This window comes from Diabrotica undecimpunctata, chromosome 3 (genome assembly GCF_040954645.1).
Source record: "Diabrotica undecimpunctata isolate CICGRU chromosome 3, icDiaUnde3, whole genome shotgun sequence".
NCBI classification, from domain to species: Eukaryota; Metazoa; Arthropoda; class Insecta; order Coleoptera; family Chrysomelidae; genus Diabrotica; species Diabrotica undecimpunctata.
This window is the reverse complement of record NC_092805.1, coordinates 11,615,189-11,642,855: the sequence shown is the minus strand read 5'-3', so window position 1 is coordinate 11,642,855 and position 27,667 is coordinate 11,615,189. Positions and strand designations below refer to the sequence as shown.

Here is a 27,667-nt window from a genome sequence, read left to right as displayed (position 1 = left end):
GCTGCCTGAGAACCTTTAAATCTTCATTTCTACTGAAAATTCGTCCTCATTCTTTGGCACCGCTTTCTGATTGTAATGGCTAGCTGACGATTCGAATATTTCATTAAGCATGTCTTTATAAATTCGTTGAATGTCATTCAATTTTCACATTGTCACTTTCCCAGAGTTCTCGGGATAGTTCACAGAATTATGAAATAAGAAAATCGTTAAGTTAAGGTTACTATTTGTCACTTTTCTCACAGCAGACTCCATCGAAAAAAGATTTAAATAACCAAAGAAGATAATTTGGGTATAATAATACAAAACGAACAAGTACAGTAACGTAAGTAATATATTTAAAATAAAAACAATATAAAATGAGTATAAAAGGTAATAATACAAATAATGTTAATATATCAACAAAAAAAAAACATGTTATATCGAATAAGGGCCAAAGATCTTTAAACAAATTTGCCTTCTGTACTTCAGATTCGAAAAAGATACAAAATAAAAATGAAATAATATAAATAATACTCCTAACTAATTAATTATTGGTATAAACATTATAATTAATCAAACTAATACAATCAGTTCCTATTTGTTTGAAAATAAAAATAATGTCACTCAGAATAAAACGATGTTTTAAAAAACATGACCACAACAACTAGTATGGTGACACGGCAAACTGCTTGAAAATTATATAAACTAAAACAATATAAATTGAATAACTGGAAGTACGAGCATGTTTTTAAAGTATGTCAAGTTTTAAAAATATACCGTTGTAGCGCTGCAGTAGGTATTTGGCGCAGGCGCAAAATGTAACTTGACTTGCGATTAAGAATCCTCTATGATTAAGAATGCTGTTCTGTTAGTGTTAAAACGGCTGATATTTATCGTGACTAATGATGCTGATCGAGAAATCACTAAGGGTAAAGAAATAGTAGGTAAATAGAAAAAAAGCTGTTCAAAACAGTCGCATGAAGACGATAGAAGCGGACAATGTCCTTTCATGACAAAAAAATTTGTTATTGGAAAACAAAACAGTGGAAAGGAGCAGACAATAACACGCTGCTCAATTTCCTCAATCAGTATGCTCAACTCTACACAGTTCCGTTATAGCTCCACCATAAGAGTTTACTATATTTTATAATAAAGTCTTTAATACAGTTTGGCATAGAGAAGTCTTGTACAAAAATCTGTTAATCAAATAATTGTAGTGCGTCACTCTTTCTACTGGGGTTTGGTTGACGTACAGTTGACATAATCAAAGAACGAAGTGTCAACCATTATGAGAGACTCTGTTTCATCCCAATGTCCTACTGCAATAATTTCTAGGACCAAAATAGGATAGAAGACCCAAAAGTCACTGGATAGCAGATCTCAGAAGGGTTTTTTCATTGTGAAAGTTACTCATAACGCCACTAGGCAGACACAGTCTTCTTTTAAATCAGAAAATTCTGATTCACTTTTTCAGACATCTCTACGCTTGAATACCTAATGAATAGATAGTTAGGGCCAGTTCTGGATCACTTTTTAAGATGGCAGCCGTGACATCAGCATAATGCAGGTTTACGTATCCTCGTGTCTCAAAGCCACGTCCCCCTGACCAATGTTGACATGTGAACATGCCCCTGAACAGTGGTGAGATAACACTTCTGACAACACTTCTTTCGAAATGCTAAGAGCGTTAATAAGGAGACAACTCTTTTTTGCGGATTTTTAACTGGTTGAGAATGACAATGACTCAAGATAGGCATTCAAATTTGGCTTTGTTGTATATAGAAAAAGATATAGACATAGACTTGGAGAGTGTTGTAAATTCGTTTAGTGAACAAAGTAGTAAGTTTCTCTTGTAAGTAATATTTTGTTTTTGTAAATATTTATGGCAGTGTATATTATATGTATCAGGTATATTAAAAAAATAAAACCAGTATACTATTATAACGCATTTTTTCTATTTATTTTTTTATTGCACGACAAATAAAAAAAATGTAATCCACCGTACACTAGGGCCTAGGCCCCCCTGAAAACTGAGGCTAGCTACGCCGATGGAGCCGGTCCTACGTCACCATTGTAAGGGGCCGTGGCCTTGTGGCACAATGATAAGAAGTAAACTTGTATTCTGCTGATGTCACGGCCGTTATCTTGAAAAGTGGTCCAGAACCGACCCTATCTATCTACTCTGATGACATGAGTATAGGTCTTTTATATAGTGTCTTTTTATTCTGGTCTATATTCAGATGACCCACCATTATAGGTAATAAAGTAAACCCAGAGACTTACTTTAAAAACATGCCAGTACCATGTGTATAAAAAATTCAATCATATAGCAATTGTGCTGCAGCCAAATGATATACTAGGAAGATATTGTAGCCAGCTTCTTGACTGGCTCTTACTACTCAATAGTTTTAATTTCCGGTAATCGTTTTACCGAGTTGAGTCAAGCTTTAAGCTATTCTAACATTTAGTAGACCATAAGACTAAACTTACAGACTCACCTAATTTGAAATGTATAGATTCAAACAATGAAAAAATAAACATAAACAAACTATGATGTTTCAAACAAAATAACACATCTAGTTTTGATAGTAATACTTATAAATATGTCTTCATCAAACGGCACTAATGTTTATTACATACAATTCTTAGTGAATAGTGTTTCTTTATAAAATTCCAACTTTTCTATAAATATTTTTATAATTGCCTTCCAAATATTTCATAATCTCTTCGTTAATATGGATAATATATAACCATATAAATATTTACCAATGCTTGGCATTGTATTTTGGTGAAATCAAGTTTTAACAAAACAACAGGAAAGATTGTTTACCTAATCATCTACGAAGACTGATTTTAAGTTAAAAAACTTAAAGAAAAAATGGGTTTGGCTGTCACCTGATGGGGGTTGATCGAATTACCGAAACTTTCCGAATTTTGTTTATTTTTAAAATAAACGAATTGACTTTTTACTCTCACTTTATATGATTTATCGTTCGTATACAGGGTGTTTCAAAAATAGGTAACCCCGTCTCTAGGGTAAGTAAAAAACTGAAAAATAATTGGGGTTTGCTTAGTAAAAAATTTTTGTAACGCCATCCGTTTTGAAGGTACAGGGCGTTGAAGAAAAAAAAATTTTACGCATTTTTTACGATTTTGCCGAAACTACTGGCAACATTGTAATGAAATTTTATACGAATATGTTTTGGAAGCTGATACATCCCATGAATTTGTTTTTATATCTGATTCTCATAGAGGGCGCTAGTTACACGGATCGTACTAAGTATTAGTCAATATAAGTTTTTTAAGAGGATAATTAATAATCAAAATTTCAAGTAAACTTAAAAATCATCCAATTTTACACGAAAAAGGTACCGAGTTTTACCAAGAGTACCTTTTTCGCGTAAAATTGAATGTTTAAGTTTACTTGAAATTTTGATTAATAATTATCCTCTTAAAAAAGTTATATTGACTAATACTTAGTACGATCCGTGTAACTAGCGCCCTCTATGAGAATCAGATATAAAAACAAATTCATGGGATGTATCAGCTTCCAAAACATATTCGTATAAAATTTCACGACAAGTGACAAAGGAAATATTAAAAAGTAAGTTTTCTATTATTATGAGATATAAAGAACTTTTGATTAATATAAAAAAATCAAACAGTGACGAAAATATTGACACAATTTATAAAATTTAATATCGTCACCCTAAAGTGCTAACCTGCTAAGTCCACTTTTAATGTAAAATAATATTTTTGCATGGTTAGAAAGCTATTTTGCCTTTTTCCATGAGCTGTTAACCACCCAACTCCTAATTATGCCAAAAATACCATCTATTACCTGATACGAAAACCTGCTATCTGTAAGAATCTGGATTCTTAAAGGTAAATAGACATTTCATGTCTAGACTCGGTACAGCACGGTCGCAAATTTTTGTCGAAAGTATCAAGTGATAATTATTTATTATTTTGAAAGTTACACTTAGTGAAGTAATACAAGGTAAGTTATTTTTATACTAATAAATTTTAATAGTATGATATTATTGTGGATTAAAATTAATTCTCATAAAATCTGTCAGGTATCTTGTTAATTGCTTTGTAAGACCTGAAAGTTGGGTTAAGTTCTACTCAAATGCTTAAAAATAATTATAACGTATTTTTACAGCACCCAAAACATTGTTTAAAAGGTTAATCAAATATCATTGTATATTAAAAAATAAATAAAGCAAGCAATAAAATACAGTGTTCAGACTGTGCAACTTTAATTTCAAGCATCAATTTTTTAACCCAACTTTTATAAGGTATGCCTTATTACTCCGTTCCCTTATATCCAACCTTATTTCAATGAGTCCCTAATACCTGTTTCTTTTTAATTACAGATGCAGCGAGTTCAAAAAATGTTTAGATATATTGACAGAGTGTGAAAAAATCAACGCAGGAAAAAATTTGAATAAAAATATCACCACCATTAACGACACCAGCATGCCAATTAATAATCGGAAATTGTGAACCACGAGCTGTCATCAATAATAATTGGGTCCAACATAAAAAATAACAGTTTAGTAACAATTGAGAATGTTAAACTTGAGGTTATTGATATGTTATCTGATATTGAAAAACCTTTTTTTCCTGATCTAAATACATCCAATGATCTAGGTGAGAATCAGGGTACGCTTTATTATGAATTACAGCCATTGTCCATTGAACCAAAAACTCACGATGATAACCAAATTTGTAGCACCTCTAATAATAACAATTACAATGATATTGATGATAGCAATGTCCAGCTGCCACACAGTGTTAAAATTCCTGTGTCTGATATCTCTGACAGTGACACCAGCAGGAGCTACAAGATTGTCGATTGCTCTGATACAGAGTCAAGTAGCATCACTGAATACCCAGCAAAGAGTAAGAAAAGGAAAAAAACGTTTTTAAGTGCAGGAATCAACTTTGTTTGCACAAAAAAATAAACGATTACAGGAAACCGAAAAAGAATATTTAGACAAGAGAAAAAAAGAAGGAAAATAGAACTATGAAGAACCAAGGGAATGCAAAAAAGACACAGGTGCTATAAAATGTCTGTCCTTGACAGAAAAAGACAGACGTCAGATATTTGAAGCATTTTGGAAAATGACCTGGGGGAAAAAAGACATTTTTAAAAACAGTCATGTTGTTTTTCTAGCTCCCAAAAAGGCAAGAAATCGAAAAAAAAACTGAGCAGACAAAAAGGAGACAAACGCTGCAATATTGTGTAAAACCATGTTTTGAATACGCTGGGAGAGGGAGGTGGACAGTTCATCATTGGAAAAACATTTCTGAAGCTCGCGCTCCAAGTATTTTAAGAAAAAACTCTTTTGGGCCAGAAAAACCATCTCTCTACGAGTTCTATGTTAACGAGTGGTGCAAATTAAAAAAAAAAAGTGAACCGATATCAATAGAGACTTTTTCCCATACCATTGACAACGAGAATTTTGCCTTGTTCCACCTGAAAAAGGGCGAGTGTTAAAAATGCATCTGTTTCAAGAATGGAAGTATTTCGGAAGATGAATATAAAGCACACATTTTAAGAAAAACAGAAGCCAGAGAAGAAAAGGAAAAGGACAAAAAGATGGGAAAGTATGTGTTTACAGCCGATTTACAAGCAGTGTTGATGGCTCAAAAATCAAACGTCAGTTCACTTTATTATAGAACAAAACTACAAGTGCACAAACTATGCTTCTACACTCTAATAAATAGTAATTTATTTTTTTATGTTTGCAATAAAGCCGAAGGTGATCTAAACGCCGAAGAATTTGCGAGTATTTGGGTATCATTTTTGGAAACCCACATTCTTCTCCAAATTGCTAAGCAAGAGAATGAGAATGGGGAGACCATTACTATTTTCACTGATGGCTGTAGCTATCAAAATCGCAATTGTGTTATGGCCAATGCCCTACTGAATTTAGCAATAAATTATAATATAACAATACAACAGAAATTTCTTGAGCCTGGCCATACACAAATGTAAGTGGATTCTGTCTACTCAGTGATAGAACAAAAGCTAAAAGATAGGATAATAAACGTACCTGCCGATTATGTCACCGTCTGCCAGCAGGCAAGAAAGAAACCAGCTCCAAATAATGGAACTTATTTAAGTTTTGACTTCTTTAAGAAATTCGATGCAGTTCAGTTTTACAAAAGTATCCGACCAGGGAGGGTAAAGGGCGATGCAAAAGTTACCGATGTTCGTGCTATTCGATATTCATCCGAATGTAAATTCACTATAAATATATATTTTACAGAAGAATGGACAATCATTCCTCAAAGAAAATCACTAAATATTCATTCATGTTCCTGGAATCAACTACAAAATCTACACTCAGAAAGGCGTAAAATAACCGCGCGAAAATATGAAAATCTACAAATGATTAAGAAGACTTTGCCCGTTGATTTTACGACGATCTTCCTCATGAATAGTGACAAAACGTTCAAAACGTCAAAACTTTGATTTAAGACTTGGTTCTCGTTTTGTATTAATAACCTCATTTTATTTTAAAGCAACAAGATCTAGTTTTATTTTAAAAGGTCCTTGAAAACCTGTCAAGCGAAAATTAGCACTTTTCAACTAATAACCAAAATATATCTTTATATAAATTTCATCAGCATATTGTAAATAAAGACATTTCTAAATGAATACAGTTATTAGATTAATATTTTAAACATAATTGTATTTTTGCAAGGTTTTTTTGCTCTCCTGTAAAATTAGTTAAAATGGACTTTAACACTTTTAGGGTGACGATATTAAAAAAAATTAGAAATTTCAAAATTGTTAGTCTATTGAAAGCACTTTAGATTGCATGAAACAGCCAAAAAGAGACAGACAAACAGTAAGACTGATTTTTTAAAGTTGCAGAATAAGATACATATCAAATAGGAATATCTGATTATTGTTTTTACTTTTTACACCGGTTTTTGATTTTAATATCTAAAGGTTAAAAACAATCTTCTTGATTAGAATATTTGCAAAAATTACCCTTAGAAAACTAAAGTTCTATGTGCTTTGGGACTTGCAAAGAGTTTGGTATTTGTATTTTAGTTTGGTATTTGTAAGGAATACTCAATGGAAGTGAAGGAGTGGATCGACATAATGTATGTTGTTGGAAGAGGAGTTTGGAAGTTGGAGATTTTGAAATTACCTATAAAATTATTTTCAACTATAGTTTTCATTTAAAAAATGGAAGACAATTACGAGGCATATTTTTTGAAGTAAGTATAGTTTTGAAATAAAAAAAAAACGGCCTTGTTGTACTAATTGTTTCGTTAGACGGCAAAAATATGAAAATAAGATATTACAATATAAACTTTCATGTAAAAATAATATTGGAAAACGTCAATTGTGATTAGGTGCGCCAAATGACCTATTTTCGTCTCAAATCTGGACTTCTTCCACCGGCAATACGATTAGAAGCTGAAAAATTTATTCTGTAGGGTATCTGCGATGCTACAAGCTTGGACAATGAGTAATTTGATACCATTACTATGGATGAGTAGAAAATACGAGGCATGTTTTTTAAGTAAGTACCGTTTTGCGATTCCGCCGCCGCAGCGCTACGGTCGGCGTTCCGCGCATGAGCGCTGGTTACCTACATCTCTTGCCTACGCACTGACGCCATTACAGTCTGATTCTTCATTGTATACTTGTTTACTCCAATGTTTAAGATGCCTCCAACAATCGTGAGTCACGCTGATTGTGAAGTACGGGCTGTTATACGATTTCTTAGTGCTAAAGGCGTAAAACCGATCGATATTCATCGTGAGATCGTTGAAGTTTACGGACAAAACATTATGAGTGATGGAATGGTAAGGAAATGGGTGAGAGCATTTAAAGATGGCCGCACAAATGTGCATGATGAAGAACGGAGAGGGCGTCCATCGGTCATTAATGAAAATTTGGTGCAGAAAGTGGACGAAAAGGTGAGAAAACAGACGCTTTACAATTTCATCATTGTCCGACTGCTTTCCTCAGTATTCTCGTAGTGTTTTGTATCGCATTGTTACCGAGAACTTGAATTTCCGGAAATAGTGTTCACGTTGGGTTCCAAAAATGTTGACGGATTTGCACAAAACCCAACGTTTAGGCAGTGCATTGACTTTCCTTGAGCGGTACCACAGTGAAGGTGAAGATTTTTTAGACCAAATTGTTACTGGTGAGGAAACGTGGGTGGCCTACGTCACACCAGAATCGAAACAACAATCCATGGAATGGCGACATTCATCATCACCCAAAAGAGTGAAGTTTCAGCAAACAATTTCTGCCCGGAAAATCATGTGCACAGTTTTTTGGGACAGAACAGGAGTATTGCTAGTGGAGTTTCTGCCTCGTAATGAGACAATCAATGCAGCGTCTTATTGTGAGACATTGAAAAATCTGCGTCGTGCAATCCAGAACAAAAGACGTGGCAAGTTGAGTAAGGGTATCGTTTTGCTGCATGACAATGCCCGTCCACATGTGGCTAATCAGACCAAAGATCTTATCAAATCATTTAAATGGGAAACTCTAGATCATCCTCCATACAGCCCTGATCTGGCGCCCAGCGACTACCATTTGTTCCTGCACTTGAAGAAACACCTGGGCGGTCAGCGTAACGAAGTCAAAACATTTGTGATGCAGTGGTTAACAAGTCAGGCGGCAGAATTTTATCAGGAGGGTATTCAAAAACTGGTGCCACGTTATGACAAGTGCCTCAATATTCACGGAAATTATGTAGAAAAGTAGATTAAGGTACAGGCTTTCATGCAAAAATAAAATTATTGCCATATCTTTGCACGTCTTTTTTTAATTCCAAAACGGTACTTACTTAAAAAACACGCTTCGTATCATGTAAAACTTGTAATTTTATTATTATTATTATTATTAAAATCAAGGTTGATTACCAAGAGGGGAAGAACTGAAATAGGCAAAAAAAGTCATGTGAATCCTCTAATTATAAACTTAAATAGCTGAAATGATGGAATTCATAATAATAAAAATAATTCAATCAATTCAATTATTTTTATGTAACACAGGTATACCGAAACTATTCTAATAATAATATTTGTTCAGCAAAAAATCAATTAAATGAGTTTTTTCTAACAGTATTATCGTTATTCCTACGAAATGGGTAACTAACAATTGTACAATTCATCTACGATGCTTAGTTTGATCCCTAAAGGGTTAGAATTGCAATCGACACTGTCTAGTTTGCATGATTTACCACCAAATGCGATAAAATGAGATGATTAAAAGCTGCCTGGCGAAACCTTACCATAATTTACGTTTACTGTATAGTTTTTTTTCATTTTTTTCTTATTTTAAAACGATACTTACTTCAAAAATATGCTAGTACCAATAAATACTGTTTCAAAAGATCCCCCTAACTGCTTTACCGTTAACTTATCACAATATTCAAAATTATACTTGATCTAGTTGTCTATGTAATTAAAGTGCAATGGTTCTTCTGTTACATAGAATGATGTACATAACCTGTTCCTAAGTGAGATTCGATAATGGCACTACACAATGATCCACACGATGAAACCGATTCAAATTTATATAGACACTGGTTCGCTAGTTGAAGACAGAGCCATCTTAGACAGTGTGGAGAGACTACGCTTTGGAAAACTGCTACCGTTACTGCCCTCCGAAAAGAGCTTCCGAAAACTAGAAAAGAAAAAATTGTTTAAAACCAAACCGAAATCCTAGTTAACTGTAGTAATAAAAATAAAACATAATATGGTAATGAAGAGTGGTGTATGAAAAAAAAGTAATTCATTTTTCTACAAAAATTTTACTTCGTTCATTTATTTTTTAAATAATATACGCTGTTATATGCTGACATAAGGTTGTCTGAGAAAAATGGTCGCAACGTAGGGTTGCCAGCTGTTAAAAACGCGAGGTATCAAAGACAAAGTAAAAGACAGCTAGCGCGCAACGTTACTGGTTTAACGTATCAGTTGTGTGAGTTTTTAAAGCATGCGTCGATAAATATTTATTTATTTAATACTCGAGATAATCCCATTAACAGTTTAAATTACAATATACAATATCACAGTTAGGATTCAAAACTTGAAATTACTTAATATACAATCAATATTAAAAAGTTTAAAAAACGAGACTAAAAATCTTACATACTAAAAAAAACAAACAAAACATAAAAAAGAACAAAATTCAACAATCCCAATATACATATCACAAAGCAAGAGATCTTTTTAACTGAGTTAAAGATATATTGAAAATATCAAAATCGAGAACATTTAATAGCCCCATGTATCTATCCAATGTGTTGTGAATACCATAGGTTGTTATGTGGAAAGGAATATTCAAAACATTGTGGTAACGTAGAGCTTGATGGGGAACATTAAAGTTAATCTGGCTTAACAGGTTTGGACAATCAATAAATCCATGTATGATCTTATATATAAATATAGCTCCTGACATATCACGACGGTTCTCGAGTGAGGGTAAAGATAATTGTTGTTCGATACGGAAATAATCATGATTTTTAATAGTAGTGTGGACATGGTAAGACCAACATCTTAAAAATTTATGCTGGACCCTTTCTATGGTATCAATATTGTTCTGAAAATAGGATGACCAAATAACTGAACAGTATTCCAAAATAGTTCTAACTAAGCAACAATACACTAATCTTGTTGAATCAATGGAGAAATATTTGCAATTCCTAGTAACGAAACCAAGAAGTTTAGATGCCTTTATTGAAATAGAGTTTATATGGTCACAGAAAGTAAGCTTCTCATCGAAAATAACACCCAAATCCCGAATAGAAGAAACATAATTCAGTGGCTGATTATTAATAGTATAGCTTGTTCCAATTCTATTGAATTTACGAGAAAAACTTATAAAACAACATTTAAGTGGAGTTTGTTCTGATTGCACCAATTTTGTAGTCGGTCTAAGTCATCTTGTAGCAAGGCTTGATCTTTTAAGCTATGTATAATTTGCCAAAATTTCAAGTCATCTGCCAACATTAGACACGTGCTATTTAGGAAACAGGAAGAGATGCCGTTAAAGAGGATATTTAAAACAAGTGGAGAAGTGTGGTCTTCTTGAGGAATTCCAAATGTTACTGAGATACTGTCAGACAGACCTATCTTAACTCTTTGACTTCTCCCAGATGTAGAGTTTTTAATCCATTCAACAAACCTGACATGAAAGCCTACATTAATTAATTTGCCCAAAAGTATTTGGTGATCTACACGATCAAATGCTTTGGAAAAATCTATGTATATTGCATCAACCTGTTTATGGTCTTCCATATTTTTTTTTTTTTTTTTTTTTTTTTTTTTTTTTTTTTATTTATTGTTAATTTACAATCTACTTCAATACAGTAATAAGTAAATATGTTGTATGTTCTTGGCTTGTGGCAGGTGTCGTCCATTGACGACTCTCTGGAATTTACCTAGCAGCTAGATCTTCTGGCCAAAGTCTTTTTAGACGTCTGTCAACCAGTGGGGGGCTGAATAATTCGTCTATGAGATGGTTTGGATGGTCTGCGCTGCGATTCATGTATCTTCTGGAGTGGTCGGCAATCACATCATTGATGAAGGGGATGTTGAGGTCTGCATGAAGGGTTTGGTTTGACACATACCATGGGGCTTTAGCTAACATACGAATAGTTTTTGACTGGAATGTCTGTAGTATCTTGGTGTTGGATGGTTTGCTATAGCCCCACAGCTCAATTCCGTATGTCCACACTGGTTTGAGTATTGTTTTATAGATGGTCAGTTTGTTTTCTAATGAAAGTTGCGATCTTCTGTTGATTAGCCAGCTCATATTTTTAACTTTTAGGTCGAGGTGTCGTCGTTTGGCTGCAATATGTGATTTCCAAGTAAGTTTTTCATCTAGATGAAGACCCAGGTACTTTACTTCTGTTTTTATAGGTATAGGTGAATTATTTAGTTGTAGTTGTGGACATCTAATTCTTCGATTTGTGAAATTTACTTGACAAGACTTGTTTGTGTTGACGTTTATTTTCCAGCATTTAAGCCAGTCTTCTAGTTCATTGAGATGATTTTGCAATTTGTTAAATGCTAATATTTCGTTGATGTCTGATGCTAGTATACCAGTGTCATCCGCAAATGTTGCCATTAGTGTATTTTCGGTAATAGGAATATCAGCAGTGAAGATTTGATAAAGGAATGGGCCAAGTACACTGCCTTGAGGTACTCCGGATTTTATTTGGTGGTAGTTGGATAGAGCACCTTCGAATTTAACTTGGAAGTATCTGTCGGACAAGTATGATTTAAGGAGGAGGTAGATTTGGTCAGTTAGCTGAGCTTTTATTTTAAAGAGAAGACCCTCATGCCACACTCTATCAAATGCTTGCTGTATATCGAGGAATGCTGATAGACAGATTTGTTTCCCTTCTAGGCTCTCTTTTATTTTGTTGACTAACCTATGGCACTGTTGTATGGTTGAGTGATTTGACCGAAAACCAAACTGATGATCTGGGATAAGGTTTTCTATAGGTATTATTGTTTCTATTCTGTTAAGGATTAACCTTTCGAAGACTTTTGATAAAGTCGGAAGGAGACTTATTGGTCTGTACGAACTGGCTTCAGTTAGAGGTTTACCAGGTTTAGGTATCATTATAATTTGTGCATACTTCCATTGTACTGGAAAATAGCATAGTCTCAGGAGGCTATTAAAAATAATGGTTATTAAGACGACACCTTTTCTTGGGAGTTTTTTTAAGATTTCGCCAGTTATAAGGTCAAATCCTGGAGCTTTATGAGGGTTAAGCAGGTTGATTTCGTTAAGGACTTCGTTTGGTGAGAAGTATTTTAGTGGTAATGATAGCTGACAGGGTGCATTAAGGAAGTCTCTAATTTTCCCGTCGTTAATATCGTTGGCCTGTGGGGTGGAGAAGACGGTTGATAGATGTTCTGCAAATCTGTTGGATTTTTCTATATCTGATCGAGCCCAGGTTCCATCATTTTTCCGAATTGGTGATTTCATTACTACCGGCCTTTTGAATTTCTTTGTGGCTTTCCAAAGAGAGCTGTCGTCAAGAGAAAGGTTTGTGACATATCTTTCAAAAGATTCGTTTTTGGCTGTTTGGATAGCGGAATGAAGTCTGTGTGTGAGCCTGTTTAGATTTGTTTTATCTATCGCGTTTCTTGTTCTTTGCCATTTGCGACGGGCTCTTCTTCTTTCTTCTACTAGTGTTCTAGTATGGAGGGGTATACTATACCTTTCATCAATGGTTTTTTCCTTTTCAGGAGTAGCTTTCCAAGCGGCTTGTTGTATTTGTTCCGTTAGATATTTTACAGCTTCTTCAATATCGTTTTTGTGTTTCAGTCGAATGTCAAGAGATATTTTTTCATTGATTTCTTCTTTGAATTGATTCCAATTCGTGTTACTGGAACATAGCCTTGGTGCAAGAGTTTTCCAAATTATATTGGTACTTAAAGTAATCAAGATGGGACTGTGGTCCGAATGTAGATCAAAACTGGGGGTGATGTCGCTGTGTATTTCAGGTATTCCCTTAGTTATAGCAAAGTCTAGCAGATCAGGAATTTTGTTGTTATCAGTGGGCCAGTATGTGGGGGTACCAGTTGTTAGGTATTTCAGGTTATTATCTTGTATGATCTTTAATAGATTTCTGCCTTTTGGAGATATCAGTCTTGCTCCCCAGGTTGTATGTTTTGCATTCCAGTCCCCTGCCACTAGGAAATGTGAACCAAGTTGTTCAAAAAACTCTCTGTATTCCTCCAGATTGATGGTATGGCGTGGTGGGCTGTAGATAGAAGCTATTGTTAATGGGAAGGTGAGCGCTTGTACTTTTATGATACTACTCTGAATTTTGTTGGTGATATATGGAGCAAGTTCATAGTGTTTTATAGCTGTACGGATTATTACAACTGAACCAGCACGGGCTGTTCCATCTGGATGGTTTGCGTAATAGACAGAGTAGTGTGGAATTTTTATAAAAGACCTCTCAGTTGTGTGACTCTCAGATATAAGTAGGATATCTATTTTGTTTAATTTTAGAAATAGTATAATTTCTTGCACATGGTTTGTTAGACCATTTGCGTTCCACTCTGCTATTCTAAGTGAGTTAGCCATTACGACGTTCTATTTATCACTGTTGTAAGCATGCTTAGTATCATGCTGTTTTGGTTTATCAATTGTGCAAACATATTTTTAAATTCGTTGAGGAATTCTGTAAGTTTATTTGAAAGGTCTGAATTATTGTTGTTGTCTTGTGAAGAAGTATTAGTTGCTGCAACTTGAGCATATGTTACATGTGATTGGCGTGTGTGGTGAGCATTAGTGTTATTACTATTTAGGCTTGCAACTCTAGGAATGCTGCTTGTTATATTTTTATTTTTCGAATTTACTAGGTCTTTATATATAGCACATCCTTTATAGTTTGCTGGATGATTGCCATTACATAAGGCACATGTTGCTGGTGTGTCGCGTGATTTTTTGCAGGTTTTTGTATCATGTGATCCACCGCATTTAACACAGGCGAATGGCCTCAGGCAGTAACTTTTTGAGTGCCCGTATTTTTGACACCTTGTGCATTGTACTATTGTATTTTTTATTCTAGGTGGTTCTACTGTTATTATGCAGTTTCGTAGGACTTGCATTTTAAATATGTTTTTGTTGTTTTCATTTGGCTCTATATCGACAAAGAATAAGGGCAATGGTTCTTTGGTAACTCTATGTCTAACATTAATTATGTTGCGAACTTTAAAACCCTTATTATTTAATTCATGCGAGATATCTCCTGTGGGTGTTGAATGATGTAATCCTCTTATGACAACTCTATAGGCCCTCTCTTGTTTCGGTTGGTAAGTGTGATGTACAAGGTTTTCTTTTCTAAGGTGCTGTATGAGTCTCCTGTAGGTGTCTGAGTTTGTAGGGTTAATTTTTACTGTATTATTTGAAATGGTTTTGGTGTAATAGGTTTCGGCCGCAGTTGCAGTTGAAAGGTTTGCTATCATAGCACTATAGTCAGTAACTCCATAAATATAGATTGGTGGCGGTGAGGGATCTTTTTTGGTTATATTTGTGTTTGGTGTATTTGATAAATTGTCTGTTTGTTCATCTAGATTTTCTTTTGAGAGGGAATCAAATCTGTTTTGTGTTTGGATTTGGTTTGGAATTTCTGAAGTTGTTTGTCTTTTCATCCTTTTTCTCTTATTGCCAACTTCTTGCCAAGGATGTTTATTTTCGTTTTCTGTTTCATTAAGTTCTACGTCGCTATCGCTATCCGTGTAGTTATTGGTGTTTTGTGATGATGGGAGTGAGCATTGAGGGTTTGTGGATACTGTTGTGTATTGGGACTGAATAGGGGTTTGACTGTTATGAATATTTTGTGCACTTGATTGACTAGGAAATTGTACTTGGTTTGGCATAGCTATTTGGGTTGGAATAGGTATTTGGTTTAGGCATGACATTTGATTTGTTGTGTGGTTAGATGGTGTTTGATTAAAATACAAAAATGGTACTTGCGGTTTTACTGCTGTTTGGTTTGACTGGTTCTGGTTATTTATTGTTGGGACATCCTGTATAGTATTCATTTGTTGATAAATTGGTTGGCCATTATTATCAAATCCTAATAAGTTCCCCGAAGGGAACATATTTCTTTTGTTTGTTTGACTAATCACTTAGTTTTTGTTACTTTTCACTTTAACAATTTTTTGATGCTGATAAGATAATTACTAGTTAATTAGTTAATTAGGTAGTTTTACGATAAGTTCTCTAGCGCTTTGAATGACGGTACGTGTTCACGCTTCGAGAATCAGATTGCTACTTGGAAATTATTTCGTCTTCCATATGAGATAATATATCAGATTGATAGCAAACCAAGTTTGTTGCAGTGGATTTTTTGCTAAGAAAACCAGGTTGTGATTGAGATATTAAGCCTTTACATAACCAAGAAAGTTTCTTTGGTATAAGACAGTCGAAGAGCTTAGGGATTGCAGATTGTATACAAATGCTACGATAATTTTCAATATTCTCTTTCTGACCATTTTTAAATATAGGAACAACATTACTTTCTTTTCATGAAGAAGGAAACATAGAGGTTTCCGGAGATCTGTTAAACAATATAACAAATAGTATTACAAGGGTACAGACACACTTTTTAAATAAAAAATTAGGCACTCCATATGGACCAGCAGAAAGCTTATTGGGAAGCTCATTTATGCCATTAAAAATATCAGTCATGGTAATCTTAGAAGGACAAATATTTGTACTCAAGTTGCTATTTAATGGATGGATAGGTACGTAAAGGTCGTTGCTATTTGGTGAATACACAGTTCGCAGACCCATGCTTTAAAAACTCGCACAACTGACACTTCGAACCAATAGGGTTGCTCGCTAGCTGTCTTTTAGTTTATCTTAGATACTTCGCGTTTTTAACAGCTGGTAACCCTAATTTGAGACCATTTTTTCCCAGGCAACATTATATCATCATATTAAGGAAAAAATTAGCTTTAATTTGATATAAAAACATGCATATACGTCATGAGCGCATTTTATTCCAAGTATAAAGGAACGAAAAAAATTTTTGTTCAAAAGTGACCACTGTTTGACTGGCAACTTATTATCAATATATTCTCCTAATTTTAAATCTATGTAAAAATATTAACTACGTTATGAGCGTAGTGATCCTGCAGTGGGATGTTGTACTATAAGGATGGAATGAACCTATGAATAAATATTTGCATCCTAAGTAGTTAAAAAATTCTTTTGGTACATATATATGTATAATAATTATTTATTTTCGTTATTATTTACATTTGAATAAATGATGTAATGGCGTGTAATATTGTAAAATTAAAAAATATTATTTTTGTAACATAAAAACATACAAAACATACATATTTTACAGGTAAGTATTTCCGCATCACACGCCACTGATGTAACTGGATGCAAAATATTAAAAATTTAACGATTTTATTGATTTATCAAAAAGAATACATTAAATTATTGATTTAACGCAGAATGTTACCTATTTCACATTAAAATATCGTGGATATTCTCACTAATCGCCTGTCAAATTCACGTTGGGCATTGTAGCTGACAAAGTGACGTCAGTTCCGTCGTTGATCAACTACATGTAAAAATATCAACATGTTCCAACCTTAGTATATTACATCGTTGGTCGCCAAAGATATAATTATTGGATGATTTGATGTCATTGGTCTTGTTTATTAAAATAAATACTTTTGATGAAAAAGAAAAAAAAATTACCCGAATCAGTACTATTTCTCGGTTCACTGATCCCAGTTCCAACTGTCAAATAAATAGTCCAGTATATTTAGTAATTAAGAAAACGTTCTGTGATGTAGCCCGAAAGAGTCTTTTTAATTATATAACTTATATACAAGATTTTTAAACAAAACTTTTGTGATTTATAGTATACAGCCAACTACAGGAATTTTATTTCCCTTGTGGATATATATTTGTGTTCTGCGCAATATCAAAATGAACATACCCGAGATCTTTCTATCTTGAACGAAATTTCTCCACGGCGGCGTTGCCATTTATATCATAAAAGACAATTTCATATGAAAATAAAAATATATTTTGCATTTAAGTGTACTATAGATTTGGAATATTTATGCAAACATCTAAATTTGGCAATTGAGTTTGAGATATTGATTGAGCCATGCAGATTCAAACCATTTTTTATTTGCTCGAATTCTCAAACAATTTTTTATTTGCTCGGCATTGAAGAAAGATATTATGATGCGTGTTGTATGTTTAGTGAGGTTTACCTAAAGTTTTAACAATTTAAATACACAGAATGTGCACAAATTTATGATAAAATATGGAGCAACGAAAGACAAAACAGTGCGTCGATGCTGTTGTGTAAGTTATCTTGCCGAATTTTACTTCAAAAGAATGGCGTAGCATTAAATTGAATTAAATTTAATTTATTGCCTAGCATCTTCTTAAAAAACTGTTTCCCAATTTTGTGAAGCACTGTATAAAGGCATCAATTAAGTCAAATTCTAAATATTGTTAAAAACCGGATGTAAACATGAAATTATAAGTAAAAGTAGAATTATACATATATCATTGATTAAAAGAGTACTTACAACTTCCTAATACCGGATTCGGTTGTTTTTTTCCAAGGAGCATCGTCAGGTTCGTATGGAAGTGGACCTTGCACTGGGGCATCTTCATCCAAGGGGCTGCAAAACGGACAAAGTTACCAGAAATACTCAAGAAATATAAATTGAAACTTAACAAAAAAAAAAGAAAGAAAGTGAATAATTGATTAAAATAAATAAAATTCCAACAGAAAAAAAAAATAAACTTACGGTTCATCTAAAACTGGACTAGTATTTTGTTTTGGACCTACTACATTTTCATATATCATCTCAATTTGTTCCATTAATGGAATCAGTATTTTGATGCTATGAATAAAAATAAACAAAAATTTAACAAAAAACATACAAAAATAAACAAAAAAGTAAATAAATGAAGACAGAAAATAAAATTATTAACTAAATATGAACTTCAAGGTACAAAGTATCACAAATTCTTTGGATTTATTTGTTAGTTGAACCAAATTATCGAAATAAAAAGTGTTAAAACAGAGTCTAGACGTTAGTATCCTATTATTTTTTATTTAACCTACGTTTCCTCTTTTTTCTTTGGTCGATATGTTTCCAATTCATCCTCTAAATCACTAACTTTAGCTTTAAGTTCGTTGCGTTCGTGTAAAATATCTTTCAATTCTTGCGTTGTAAATCTTGGTCTATTTGGGTCGTCTAAATCGAACATCGCCATATTGCTCGGTATTGGCACATCACTCTAAAAATGATTACATAATATAAGGGTTATTGTGAGTAAAAATAAAGTTTCTAAGATTTCTAATCCGAAAATTGTTCTAAAAAAATTCTGAAATAAAAATTATGGACGTAGAAAATTTCAAGAACCAGTCACAAATTGAAGATATAAAAACTACACAAGTACCTAACCAAATCCCTGGGGAACAAAATATACAGAACATTATCTAAATTTAAGTGATACCTGACCGACTACCAAAGAACATTAACACTTTCGTTGCGGAAGCCACCATATGGTGTCTTTCGTATTTTTTAGTCTGTATGGACGACCCCATTTGGCGTTATCGGCCAAACAAACAAAAATCGGTAAAGTATTAACATCCCATTATAGTCTATAGTGTATTACACCTATAAAGAGTCCCAAAAATACATAATGACATCATACTCATCAGACCAATTTGCAGCATAATGGATTCTCCTTGCATCAAACTGACAACTAGACAATAGCTCATAGTAAAACGAACATCTGCATAGTAACGAACACTATAGGACAAACAGTAACATATAGAAAAGAGATCGTTGAGACAGTGGAAACATTTTACAGAGAATCAAAAACACTAAGAAGACATGACGATCATCACAATATCCCAAGTCATGATCCAAGGATCAGACAATACCTCTATGACTCTGTCTAAGATAATTATGAAAACCTTATACAAACTCTTCATATTTTGAAAACATATATTCAAAAATGCTTCATTTAAAAGCACAACTTTAGTTCATTCCGTTGTTCTGACTGACCCTGAATAATCAAAAATAATTTTAAAGTATAGACGTCTTTGATATAAATTAGATTTGTTTGAAACATTTTTCTATATACTCCATAGTATAGCCGTCATAAAAGAAAGCTTGAGGTTTGGAGTACTCTGCATACATAAAAAATGAGATATAACAAACCAAACTACCAACTCACACGTGTGTTATCACATATTTACAAACTTTACACAAGGATTATTAATAACAGACTAAATTCCAAGCTAGATATATACCAATCGCACGAGCTGGTAGGATTTAGGGAAGGATATGGTGCTAATAATCATTTTTTAGTTCTAAAGAGGCTTGCAGAGAAAACTAAGGAGTACAATAATTAACATGTTCTAATATTTGTGGATTATTCGAAAACAGTTAAGACAGTCAATCAATATAAATGCTTGAAGTTTTAGCAGATTGTATAATAGATCACCGATATATTAAAATGATCAAACATATCTAAGAAAACGCAACAGCAAGTTGCTGTTTTGCTTTTCTAAGTTTATCTAGAATATATTAAACAGATACTGTCCAAGCCATTCATTAAGATAATTACTCTTGTTGACACACTCCGTTAGAACACCTAACCCAATGTTTAGAACAAGATTTGTAAATATTGATTATTATTAAAAATATAAAGATGATAAATATACCTTTACCAGATCTTCGTTTTCTTTTTGAGCAAGACCTAATCTTTGCCTAAGTGCTGATATGTCTCTCTGTTGGTCCTGTAATTGCACAAGGAAGTCCGCCCTTTCATCACAAAGCGTTCTCACTTGATTCTGCATCGATTTATGTTTTCGTCGTAGCTCTTTACTGGAACTGGTCAATTTTTCAACTTGTGTCTTTAACTGAAAAATATATTATTTATAAACATAAAATCCGCTATCAGATTGGTAAAACATAACTGACCATGCACTACATGGCCATATTTTTTTATCCATCTTATTAGGAGCGGATATAACACTGAACATCAAACACTACCTTGTCATACATCTGAGGTATATGCCTCATCTTGAAAGAAATTTAAATATTCCTAAAAACTATTCTCAATAGATAGAATAGAATAGAAAAAGCTTTATTCTCAGGATTCACAAGTTACACACAAATATAAATTGTCAATAGAGATAATGGTGTCAATTACAATTTATAATGGTTGCTGTAACAACCTACACTTAACATAAAAGTAATACAGTATACTCTCTCTATAACGAACACGGTTATTACGAGTTTTCGCTTATAACGAGGTTCATTAGACGTAACGTGAAATTTCTATTGAACTATAACCCTCTATAGCGAGGTAAATTTGCTTATAACGAGAAAACATAAGATTGAAAAACGTGTTTTTTACGTTTTGGCCCGACCGTAGCTATAAATAAATACCCTTTTTAACGCCGTCCGCAATAAACTTCTTACAATTTACGATTCTTAGTCGGAAATTTACAATTTATGATTCACAAGTGTCATTGTAGGGGGTTGACCATTCACACCTAATAATATAGGTTCTAATAGACAAGATGTGGAAAGTGTTTTAAAGGTTGTCAGAAACTTTATCCAAAGAAAAAACGCAAATAAAGAAGCATAAAACTGTTTCACATTTTTAGAAAATATGATAGATAGAATACTGAACAATTAAAAGCAGTCAATAATGACAGACTTCTTCCAATTGCAGACGCAGTAGTTTATGTTTTTCTTGAAAATACGCTTTATACAGATTTACAGAATACAAATTTTTTGTTTTAGCGTATATCATTGACAATAAAAGTAAACAACTCTTTTTTGTTTTAATGTATTTTATTGACAATAAAAGTAAACAACTTTTTTTCAAAAACGCCATTTAAAAAATATTTATTAGCATCTTATATTACTCTGAATGGCTTCACTAAAGAAAGTTAATGTTTTAGAAAACTACATATTCATATGTATGCACAGTATTATTGTTGTTGGATATAACGAGATCCGCTTATAACGAGGTAATTAGTCTGCCATTTCCGTTCTCGTTGTAGAGGGAGTCTACTGTATTAAAATATAATAATAATAACAGTGACATTTAGATTCAGATAAGAGTCCTCAATCTCTCTGCAGGTCAGCTTGAAGGTATTCTTCCACTTTGTATGGTTCAAGGTGTATCAGCAACTGTTGAACAGACTTTCTATATTTATTTATGTCAGTTTCTATTTTGATGCTGTAAGGCAGTCTATGAAAGAATTTAATACAAGCATATTCTGTGTTTTTCTTAGATGCTGTTAATCTATGTATTGGTATATTATAGTTTATGAGATTGTTTCGTGTATTAGTATTATGGTTTGTTATGTGCTTCAAGAATTTATGTCTATTTTAAAAAATGAAAAGTAAGCATTCATATATCGCACCCTCAGTGCAAGACTGCAGTAAGTCAGAATAAGTAAGTTTCGAGATAAAGACGATTTTGTTTATTTTCGTGCTAATATCGGTGAAATAAGACACAAGTTTGAAGAAAAATTAACATTTAATTATTATTTTGCATGCTTTTTAGCCTATATTACATTAACGAAAAATAAAAATTTAAATAAAATAGTATTAATGCTAAAAAAAATTAGGAATTTCAAAGTTACAACACTTTTGCACGGAGAAAATTGTTAATCACTACACATTTTAGTATTGGAATTTTAAAGTTACAACACTTTTGCACGGAAAAAATTGTAAAAAGACACAACACACTTTCTACAATGAAACAATCTCTGTAAATAAGTAGTAATATTGTTATCGTGCGGTTTCGAATATAAAATTATTTTGATAAATAAACTTTAGTATTATTGTTTCTCTAATACATTGTGTCTATGTACTTTTAATCATTTTGCTTAAATCAGAAGTATTTTTTTGAACGCCCCTATTTCGTTCAGTTTACACTAGTCGTAGAAGTTCTCACCATTGAATTTGAAAACAAGAGTAGATAAATAGATTATAATACAACGATTAATTTAAATTCAACTTACTCTGCATGTCGTTGCTATCCTCACTTGTCTGCGCACACAGGGATAAAATCCTCAATGTTCTGGAACTATTAAATTTTGACATTTTCGAAATCGTTAATTCTGCATCTATCACTTGCAAGGGCTAATAACAGATTATATTAAAAACTACACTACTAAAATGTACCTACTCGTACTTCTTCCCTGAGAACTTGTTTCTAATGAGTTAATAGGGTAGGTAAAGAGAAATTAATCTCCAACAACGATAGGAATAGTACTAAACATTACATTTAATGTATTCACAGAAATCACCTGGTAGATAAAGGGAAAGTAATTCCCGGGGTTTAGTATATACGTTTAATAAATTCCAATAAATCATCGGGTAAGTAAAGAAAAAATAATCCCCAACATCAATCGTGGTTTAGTATGGTAATAAACTTTACATTTAATAGAGTCCAAGAAATCAGATAGCTACCTAGAATAAATAGGTATTATACCTAATAAAACGGCTTATTGTTAGCGGCAATTTCATATTTTTATTTCTGCACATGTTTCTGATAGCCACAAATCCTTCGCTTTGTAATGACAATGCCATAACAAGGTAGAAACATTATTTGTAAAACTTTGAATATTTTTATTTAAATTCAAAACAAAAGGACTATAATAAAAATATGCAAATCAGGCTACCTTGAGTAAAGTGATTAACAAAAGGATTAGAATTCACTACCTTAGTAAAAGTTGGGAATTACGTGGGGACAATAATATGACGACAATCGCCCCGGAAGGTTACATGAAGATTTAATATAGTTTGGGATTTAGTTTTTATAGAACAAGTTTTCTGAGAATAGATATTTTTAACCTGTCAGTATTGTTAATACACAAGTTTTAAGATAACTGTTTTTCCTTTCATAAAAAAAATACTTTTTGGCTGTAAATAATTAGTCTTAATTTATGTGTTTTTAATCCAATCTAATAAATAAATGGTCAAACGACATCGCAAACATTTTATGGAAAATATAATGACACACAAAGGACATAAAACTTACATGAATAGATTGGTCTCGTTAATCTTTGTTTATTGTCTCGACCGTTAATGGATTACGTAGACACACTGTATATTAATATTAAACACCACAGATATACATATTAAAATAACAAATATGACAAATATCTCACTTTTTTCGTGCTTTTTATTGCTTGTTATCGAAACCATTGCAATGTTCCGTGCAAAACTGTTGTAACTTTGTTACATTAGAGTTACAACAGTTTTGCACGAAACTTATGTACAAAAACGCAAAATAGTTAAACTGTTGTTGTCGTAATATTTAGCCGGTTAAGCATTTGAAAGTTACTAAAGTTTTACAGGGGATAGATATGCATGTTTACAATCGAATTCCATGATTACTTCATTTTCATAAAATTTTGAGTTACTGCAGTCTTGCACTGAGGGTGCGATATGTATGTGCCAGCCATTGTTAGTATGTTTAGCTTTTTGAAATTACCTCTACATGAATACCTGTAGTTCAAGTTAAGTAGAGTTCTGATTGCTCTTTTTTATAGTATATATAGATATACATCCAGATATTAACATATTGTTTTGAAATACAGGAATAATTAATTCAGTCTGAAAACTTATATATACAAGCTGAGCGTGTCTTTCATATTTTGACTACTGGGACATAGAGGAAGCAGCCAATCAAATGTCATCAATAAAAATTATTATCTGTCTTTAGTTAACCTAAATCCAAAATTTCACTATGGTACGTGCAAAGATTATAACTTTTGGAAGCCAAGTATCCCAAAAATCCAAAAAAGGAATCACCATATCAATAAACAATTTCTTAAGGCTATAAATAATTCAAATGTGGACAGATTATTCTTAGCGACGATCCAAGAGCACCAAAAGTGCTTACCTATGAAGAACAACATATGAAATATCGCCAATTACAGGCTTGACAAGGATTCAAAGACCTCAATTCAAAAATTTTTGCACAAAGAATTGTGGATAAAAATTGGTTTGCCATTAGATACCGCATCTGTTGATCAAATCAAAAATCAAACAGAAAGCAGTCGGGGTGAATTGATGTTAAAAAACTGTAGACCTCTTCAACGCGGGAAACAAAAAAACATAGATCATGAGTGGTAATGAATCATGGATTTATTCGTAACAGCCAGAAACTAACGCCAGTCTTATATTTGTCTCGAAAATAGATCACGTTGCAACAACTCCTTTACAATCTAAATTTAACTGATCTAGCAGGTTCTGTATTTTGTGATCCAAAATTGACTGTATCTGGGAACTATTCTCGTGACTGGCTGGTTCTAAAGTAAACAAAAACTGTCTTATCAGTATTAAGCAACAGCTTATTACCAATGAAACACTGTTCAGCATTTGTTAGAGTTTGGTCTGCCACCATAAAGAGTGTTTCTCTAATGTTTTTCCCAGAGCAGCGCATTTGAGTCATCAGCGAAATTTACAAGGTTTGAGGAACCACTAACCATCGCATTTGGAAGGTCGTTTATATAAACCAAGAAAAGAAAAAGCCCCAATATGCTCCTCTGTGGTATGCCTAATTTTAAGTTGACCAGTTCAGAGTAAATCTTACATCCCTATTTCTCCAAGCATACTTTTTGTGACCTAACTGTGAGAAATGATTTTATCCATGTAAATTTACCTCTTATTCTATAACGATGAAATTTTTGTAATAATAGAACATGATCAAGGCTATCGAAGACGAAAGCCTGAGATAGGTCTAAAAAAGCACCTAGTGTTTTCATCTTTGCTTCTAGTTTTTTTTAAGATTTTTGATATAAAATCATAGGTAGCTGTCTCAACAGATGTCCCAAAAAGTCTTTACAAGCTATCCACTGTTTTATTCCAACTCTATAGCAAAATATAAATAATGCCTAGTATCAATGCTTGGGAAATGTTTAGAAAAAGTATTTAAAATAGTAAAATTTCTCCAAGTACATTTTCCAAAAGCCACTTTAAAATTTCCTCTGAGTTACAAGAGTATATGGATAACATATGGATAACAACATGGATATGCTTGTAATCTTTAATCTGTGAAAATTATTTTGAAAAGCTTTTAAATACTGTAAGAAAATATACTGACTTAGCATTGTGCTTTCCAGAAATAGACTGCCTTAGAATATAAATACTTACATTATCTACATCAAGGTTTTTTTCTTGTAATAATTTTTCTTTAAACCTAATTTCGTCTCTCTGCTTTTCGACAGAATCCTTTAACCTCTGCAAAATATCATTTTCTGTGGTAGGGGTTAAATTTGCTGGTGTATGATTTGGACTATGTTCCTTGACAAGACGTCGATTTTCTTCTTGTAATTTGGAAACCATGGAAACCAATTCCTTGGTTTCAGATCTCCATTGTTCTTCGATGATTTCCAACTCCTAAAAAGTGTTTTTAATAAGTCTATTACATGCAATGTGAGTAATAAATAAAGAATAGGCCAAATCGTTAGGTGTATATTCAGAATCAAAAAAGTATTTTTGGTAACCACAATCACAATGGGTCTAAGATTGCTTGTTTTTGAGCTAAAATGTGTTAAATCAAAAACTTAGATTTAATTAATAAACTTTATATGCCAATGTGTTCAATTTACACATACCAAGTAGTCACTATTGGTCATGATTCTGGTTGTGATCAGAGAGGAAACAGCTGTCACTAGATTCTGGTTAAATGACCAAAACCTGACCACAACCAACAAAACACACTATAGCTAGTGAGCACCATTTCATTTGATTCAATGCTAAAACTGATCACAGCAGTCTGATAGTGGTCATACTAATGTGCCATAGCCCTTAAAGTGAGGGTTAAGCAGAGAAAATATCTTGACGGAACTGAATTGATTTGATATTAGTTATTGATTTGATATTAGTTGACCAGCAGTTTAACTGATCCCAATTCTTCCCAGTCTTAGTTTCACTTTATTCAGTCTATTGAATGCAATATGTCTCTGCATTATTTTAGAATAAAACAAAAAAAACAGAGATAGAAACTGTTTTAACTTGAAAATCTTTTTGTGTTCTAAGAGTCCATTCAGAATCTTCTTTTACAATTAATACTGTGTTCTTGTATTTTTCAATATTTTTGTCAATTGTTTTGTATATTGTAAGTCCAGTACTTTTTTGATTATCATATCCAGCCTATTGTAGCTCAAAAGATATCTGTCCTCCCTCTTCTTAATAGTTGGCCTTTGTGTTCTTATTAATTCATTTTCATCATCTCAACTCATTTCATTTATATGATGTGTTCAATTTAAATAGTATATCATGGTATTTATTTTATATCATTGGTCCTACTAATATTCTTCCAAACATTGTTAAACTATAACTAGCCATCTCCAGTTTAAGTAAAATTTGTTTAACATAGCAAAACATTAACTAATAAATTTGATAGAAAGTTGAGACTTGGTTCAGTGGACAGAGTATACCAATAGTTTATTTTTAAACAAAGTTTCATTTGTTTTTTCAAAAAGTCAATAATATCCTAAATACCAAGATACTTTCTGATGCCATATATCTTGCATATTTCCTATCCAAACCCATTTTCTACCACATTTGACCTGTTATATTGTGATAAAAATACTGTCCAGACAGTAAATTTTAACTATTGCTAAATATATGTTACCTTTTCAAACTTCTTTCTGTATTCAGCCTTTTCAAGTTTGTCATTTTCTAACTGAGATATTTTAGCCTGTAGTTCATGCAACAACATATTTTCTCTTTCATTTCTTGTAGCCAAGTTTTCCAAAAGTTCCAATGCATTTATTACTTTAGGCATTAAAGCAGTCATGGCATCAGCCCCATGCTGATCTATAATTTTTTCGCATTCCTTTCCAATATCAGATGCAATATCATACACATCCACTACTGTAACCTCCCCTGACAAATCACTTCCATCCTCCATTTTACTAAAAAGAATAATATGACTCTCTTGAGGCATGAATTAATCGTTGAATTTATTTAAATGTACTTGACTAATATTATTTTCTCATCACTCATATTATGAATCGATTTTCAAGGATTGTAAACCTAAGCTTTGAAGAAAATGTCAGTCTATCATTTAAACTTTAAACAAGTGTTAAAGGTTGAAGTTTAGCTGCTGGGC

General features: G+C 32.8%; 1 protein-coding gene across 4 annotated transcripts; it reads right to left on the bottom strand.

The window, feature by feature from the left end:
- Positions 1–313: 313 nt before the first annotated feature.
- Rilpl (Rab interacting lysosomal protein like) lies at positions 314–27,667 on the bottom strand. 4 transcript variants are annotated; one of them, XM_072525254.1, is made up of 7 exons: positions 27,188–27,667; positions 25,702–25,947; positions 20,238–20,435; positions 18,624–18,799; positions 18,304–18,399; positions 18,079–18,174; positions 314–9,658 (listed from the first exon to the last, which is right to left on the bottom strand). In XM_072525254.1, exons 1-7 carry the CDS (start codon positions 27,500–27,502, stop codon positions 9,547–9,549), a joined length of 1,239 nt encoding a protein of 412 aa, XP_072381355.1. In that variant the 5' UTR covers positions 27,503–27,667; the 3' UTR covers positions 314–9,546. The 4 variants fall into 4 exon arrangements, with proteins under 4 accessions (XP_072381355.1, XP_072381356.1, XP_072381357.1 ...); XM_072525255.1 differs by having other exon boundaries at positions 20,244–20,435; XM_072525256.1 differs by lacking the exon at positions 18,304–18,399.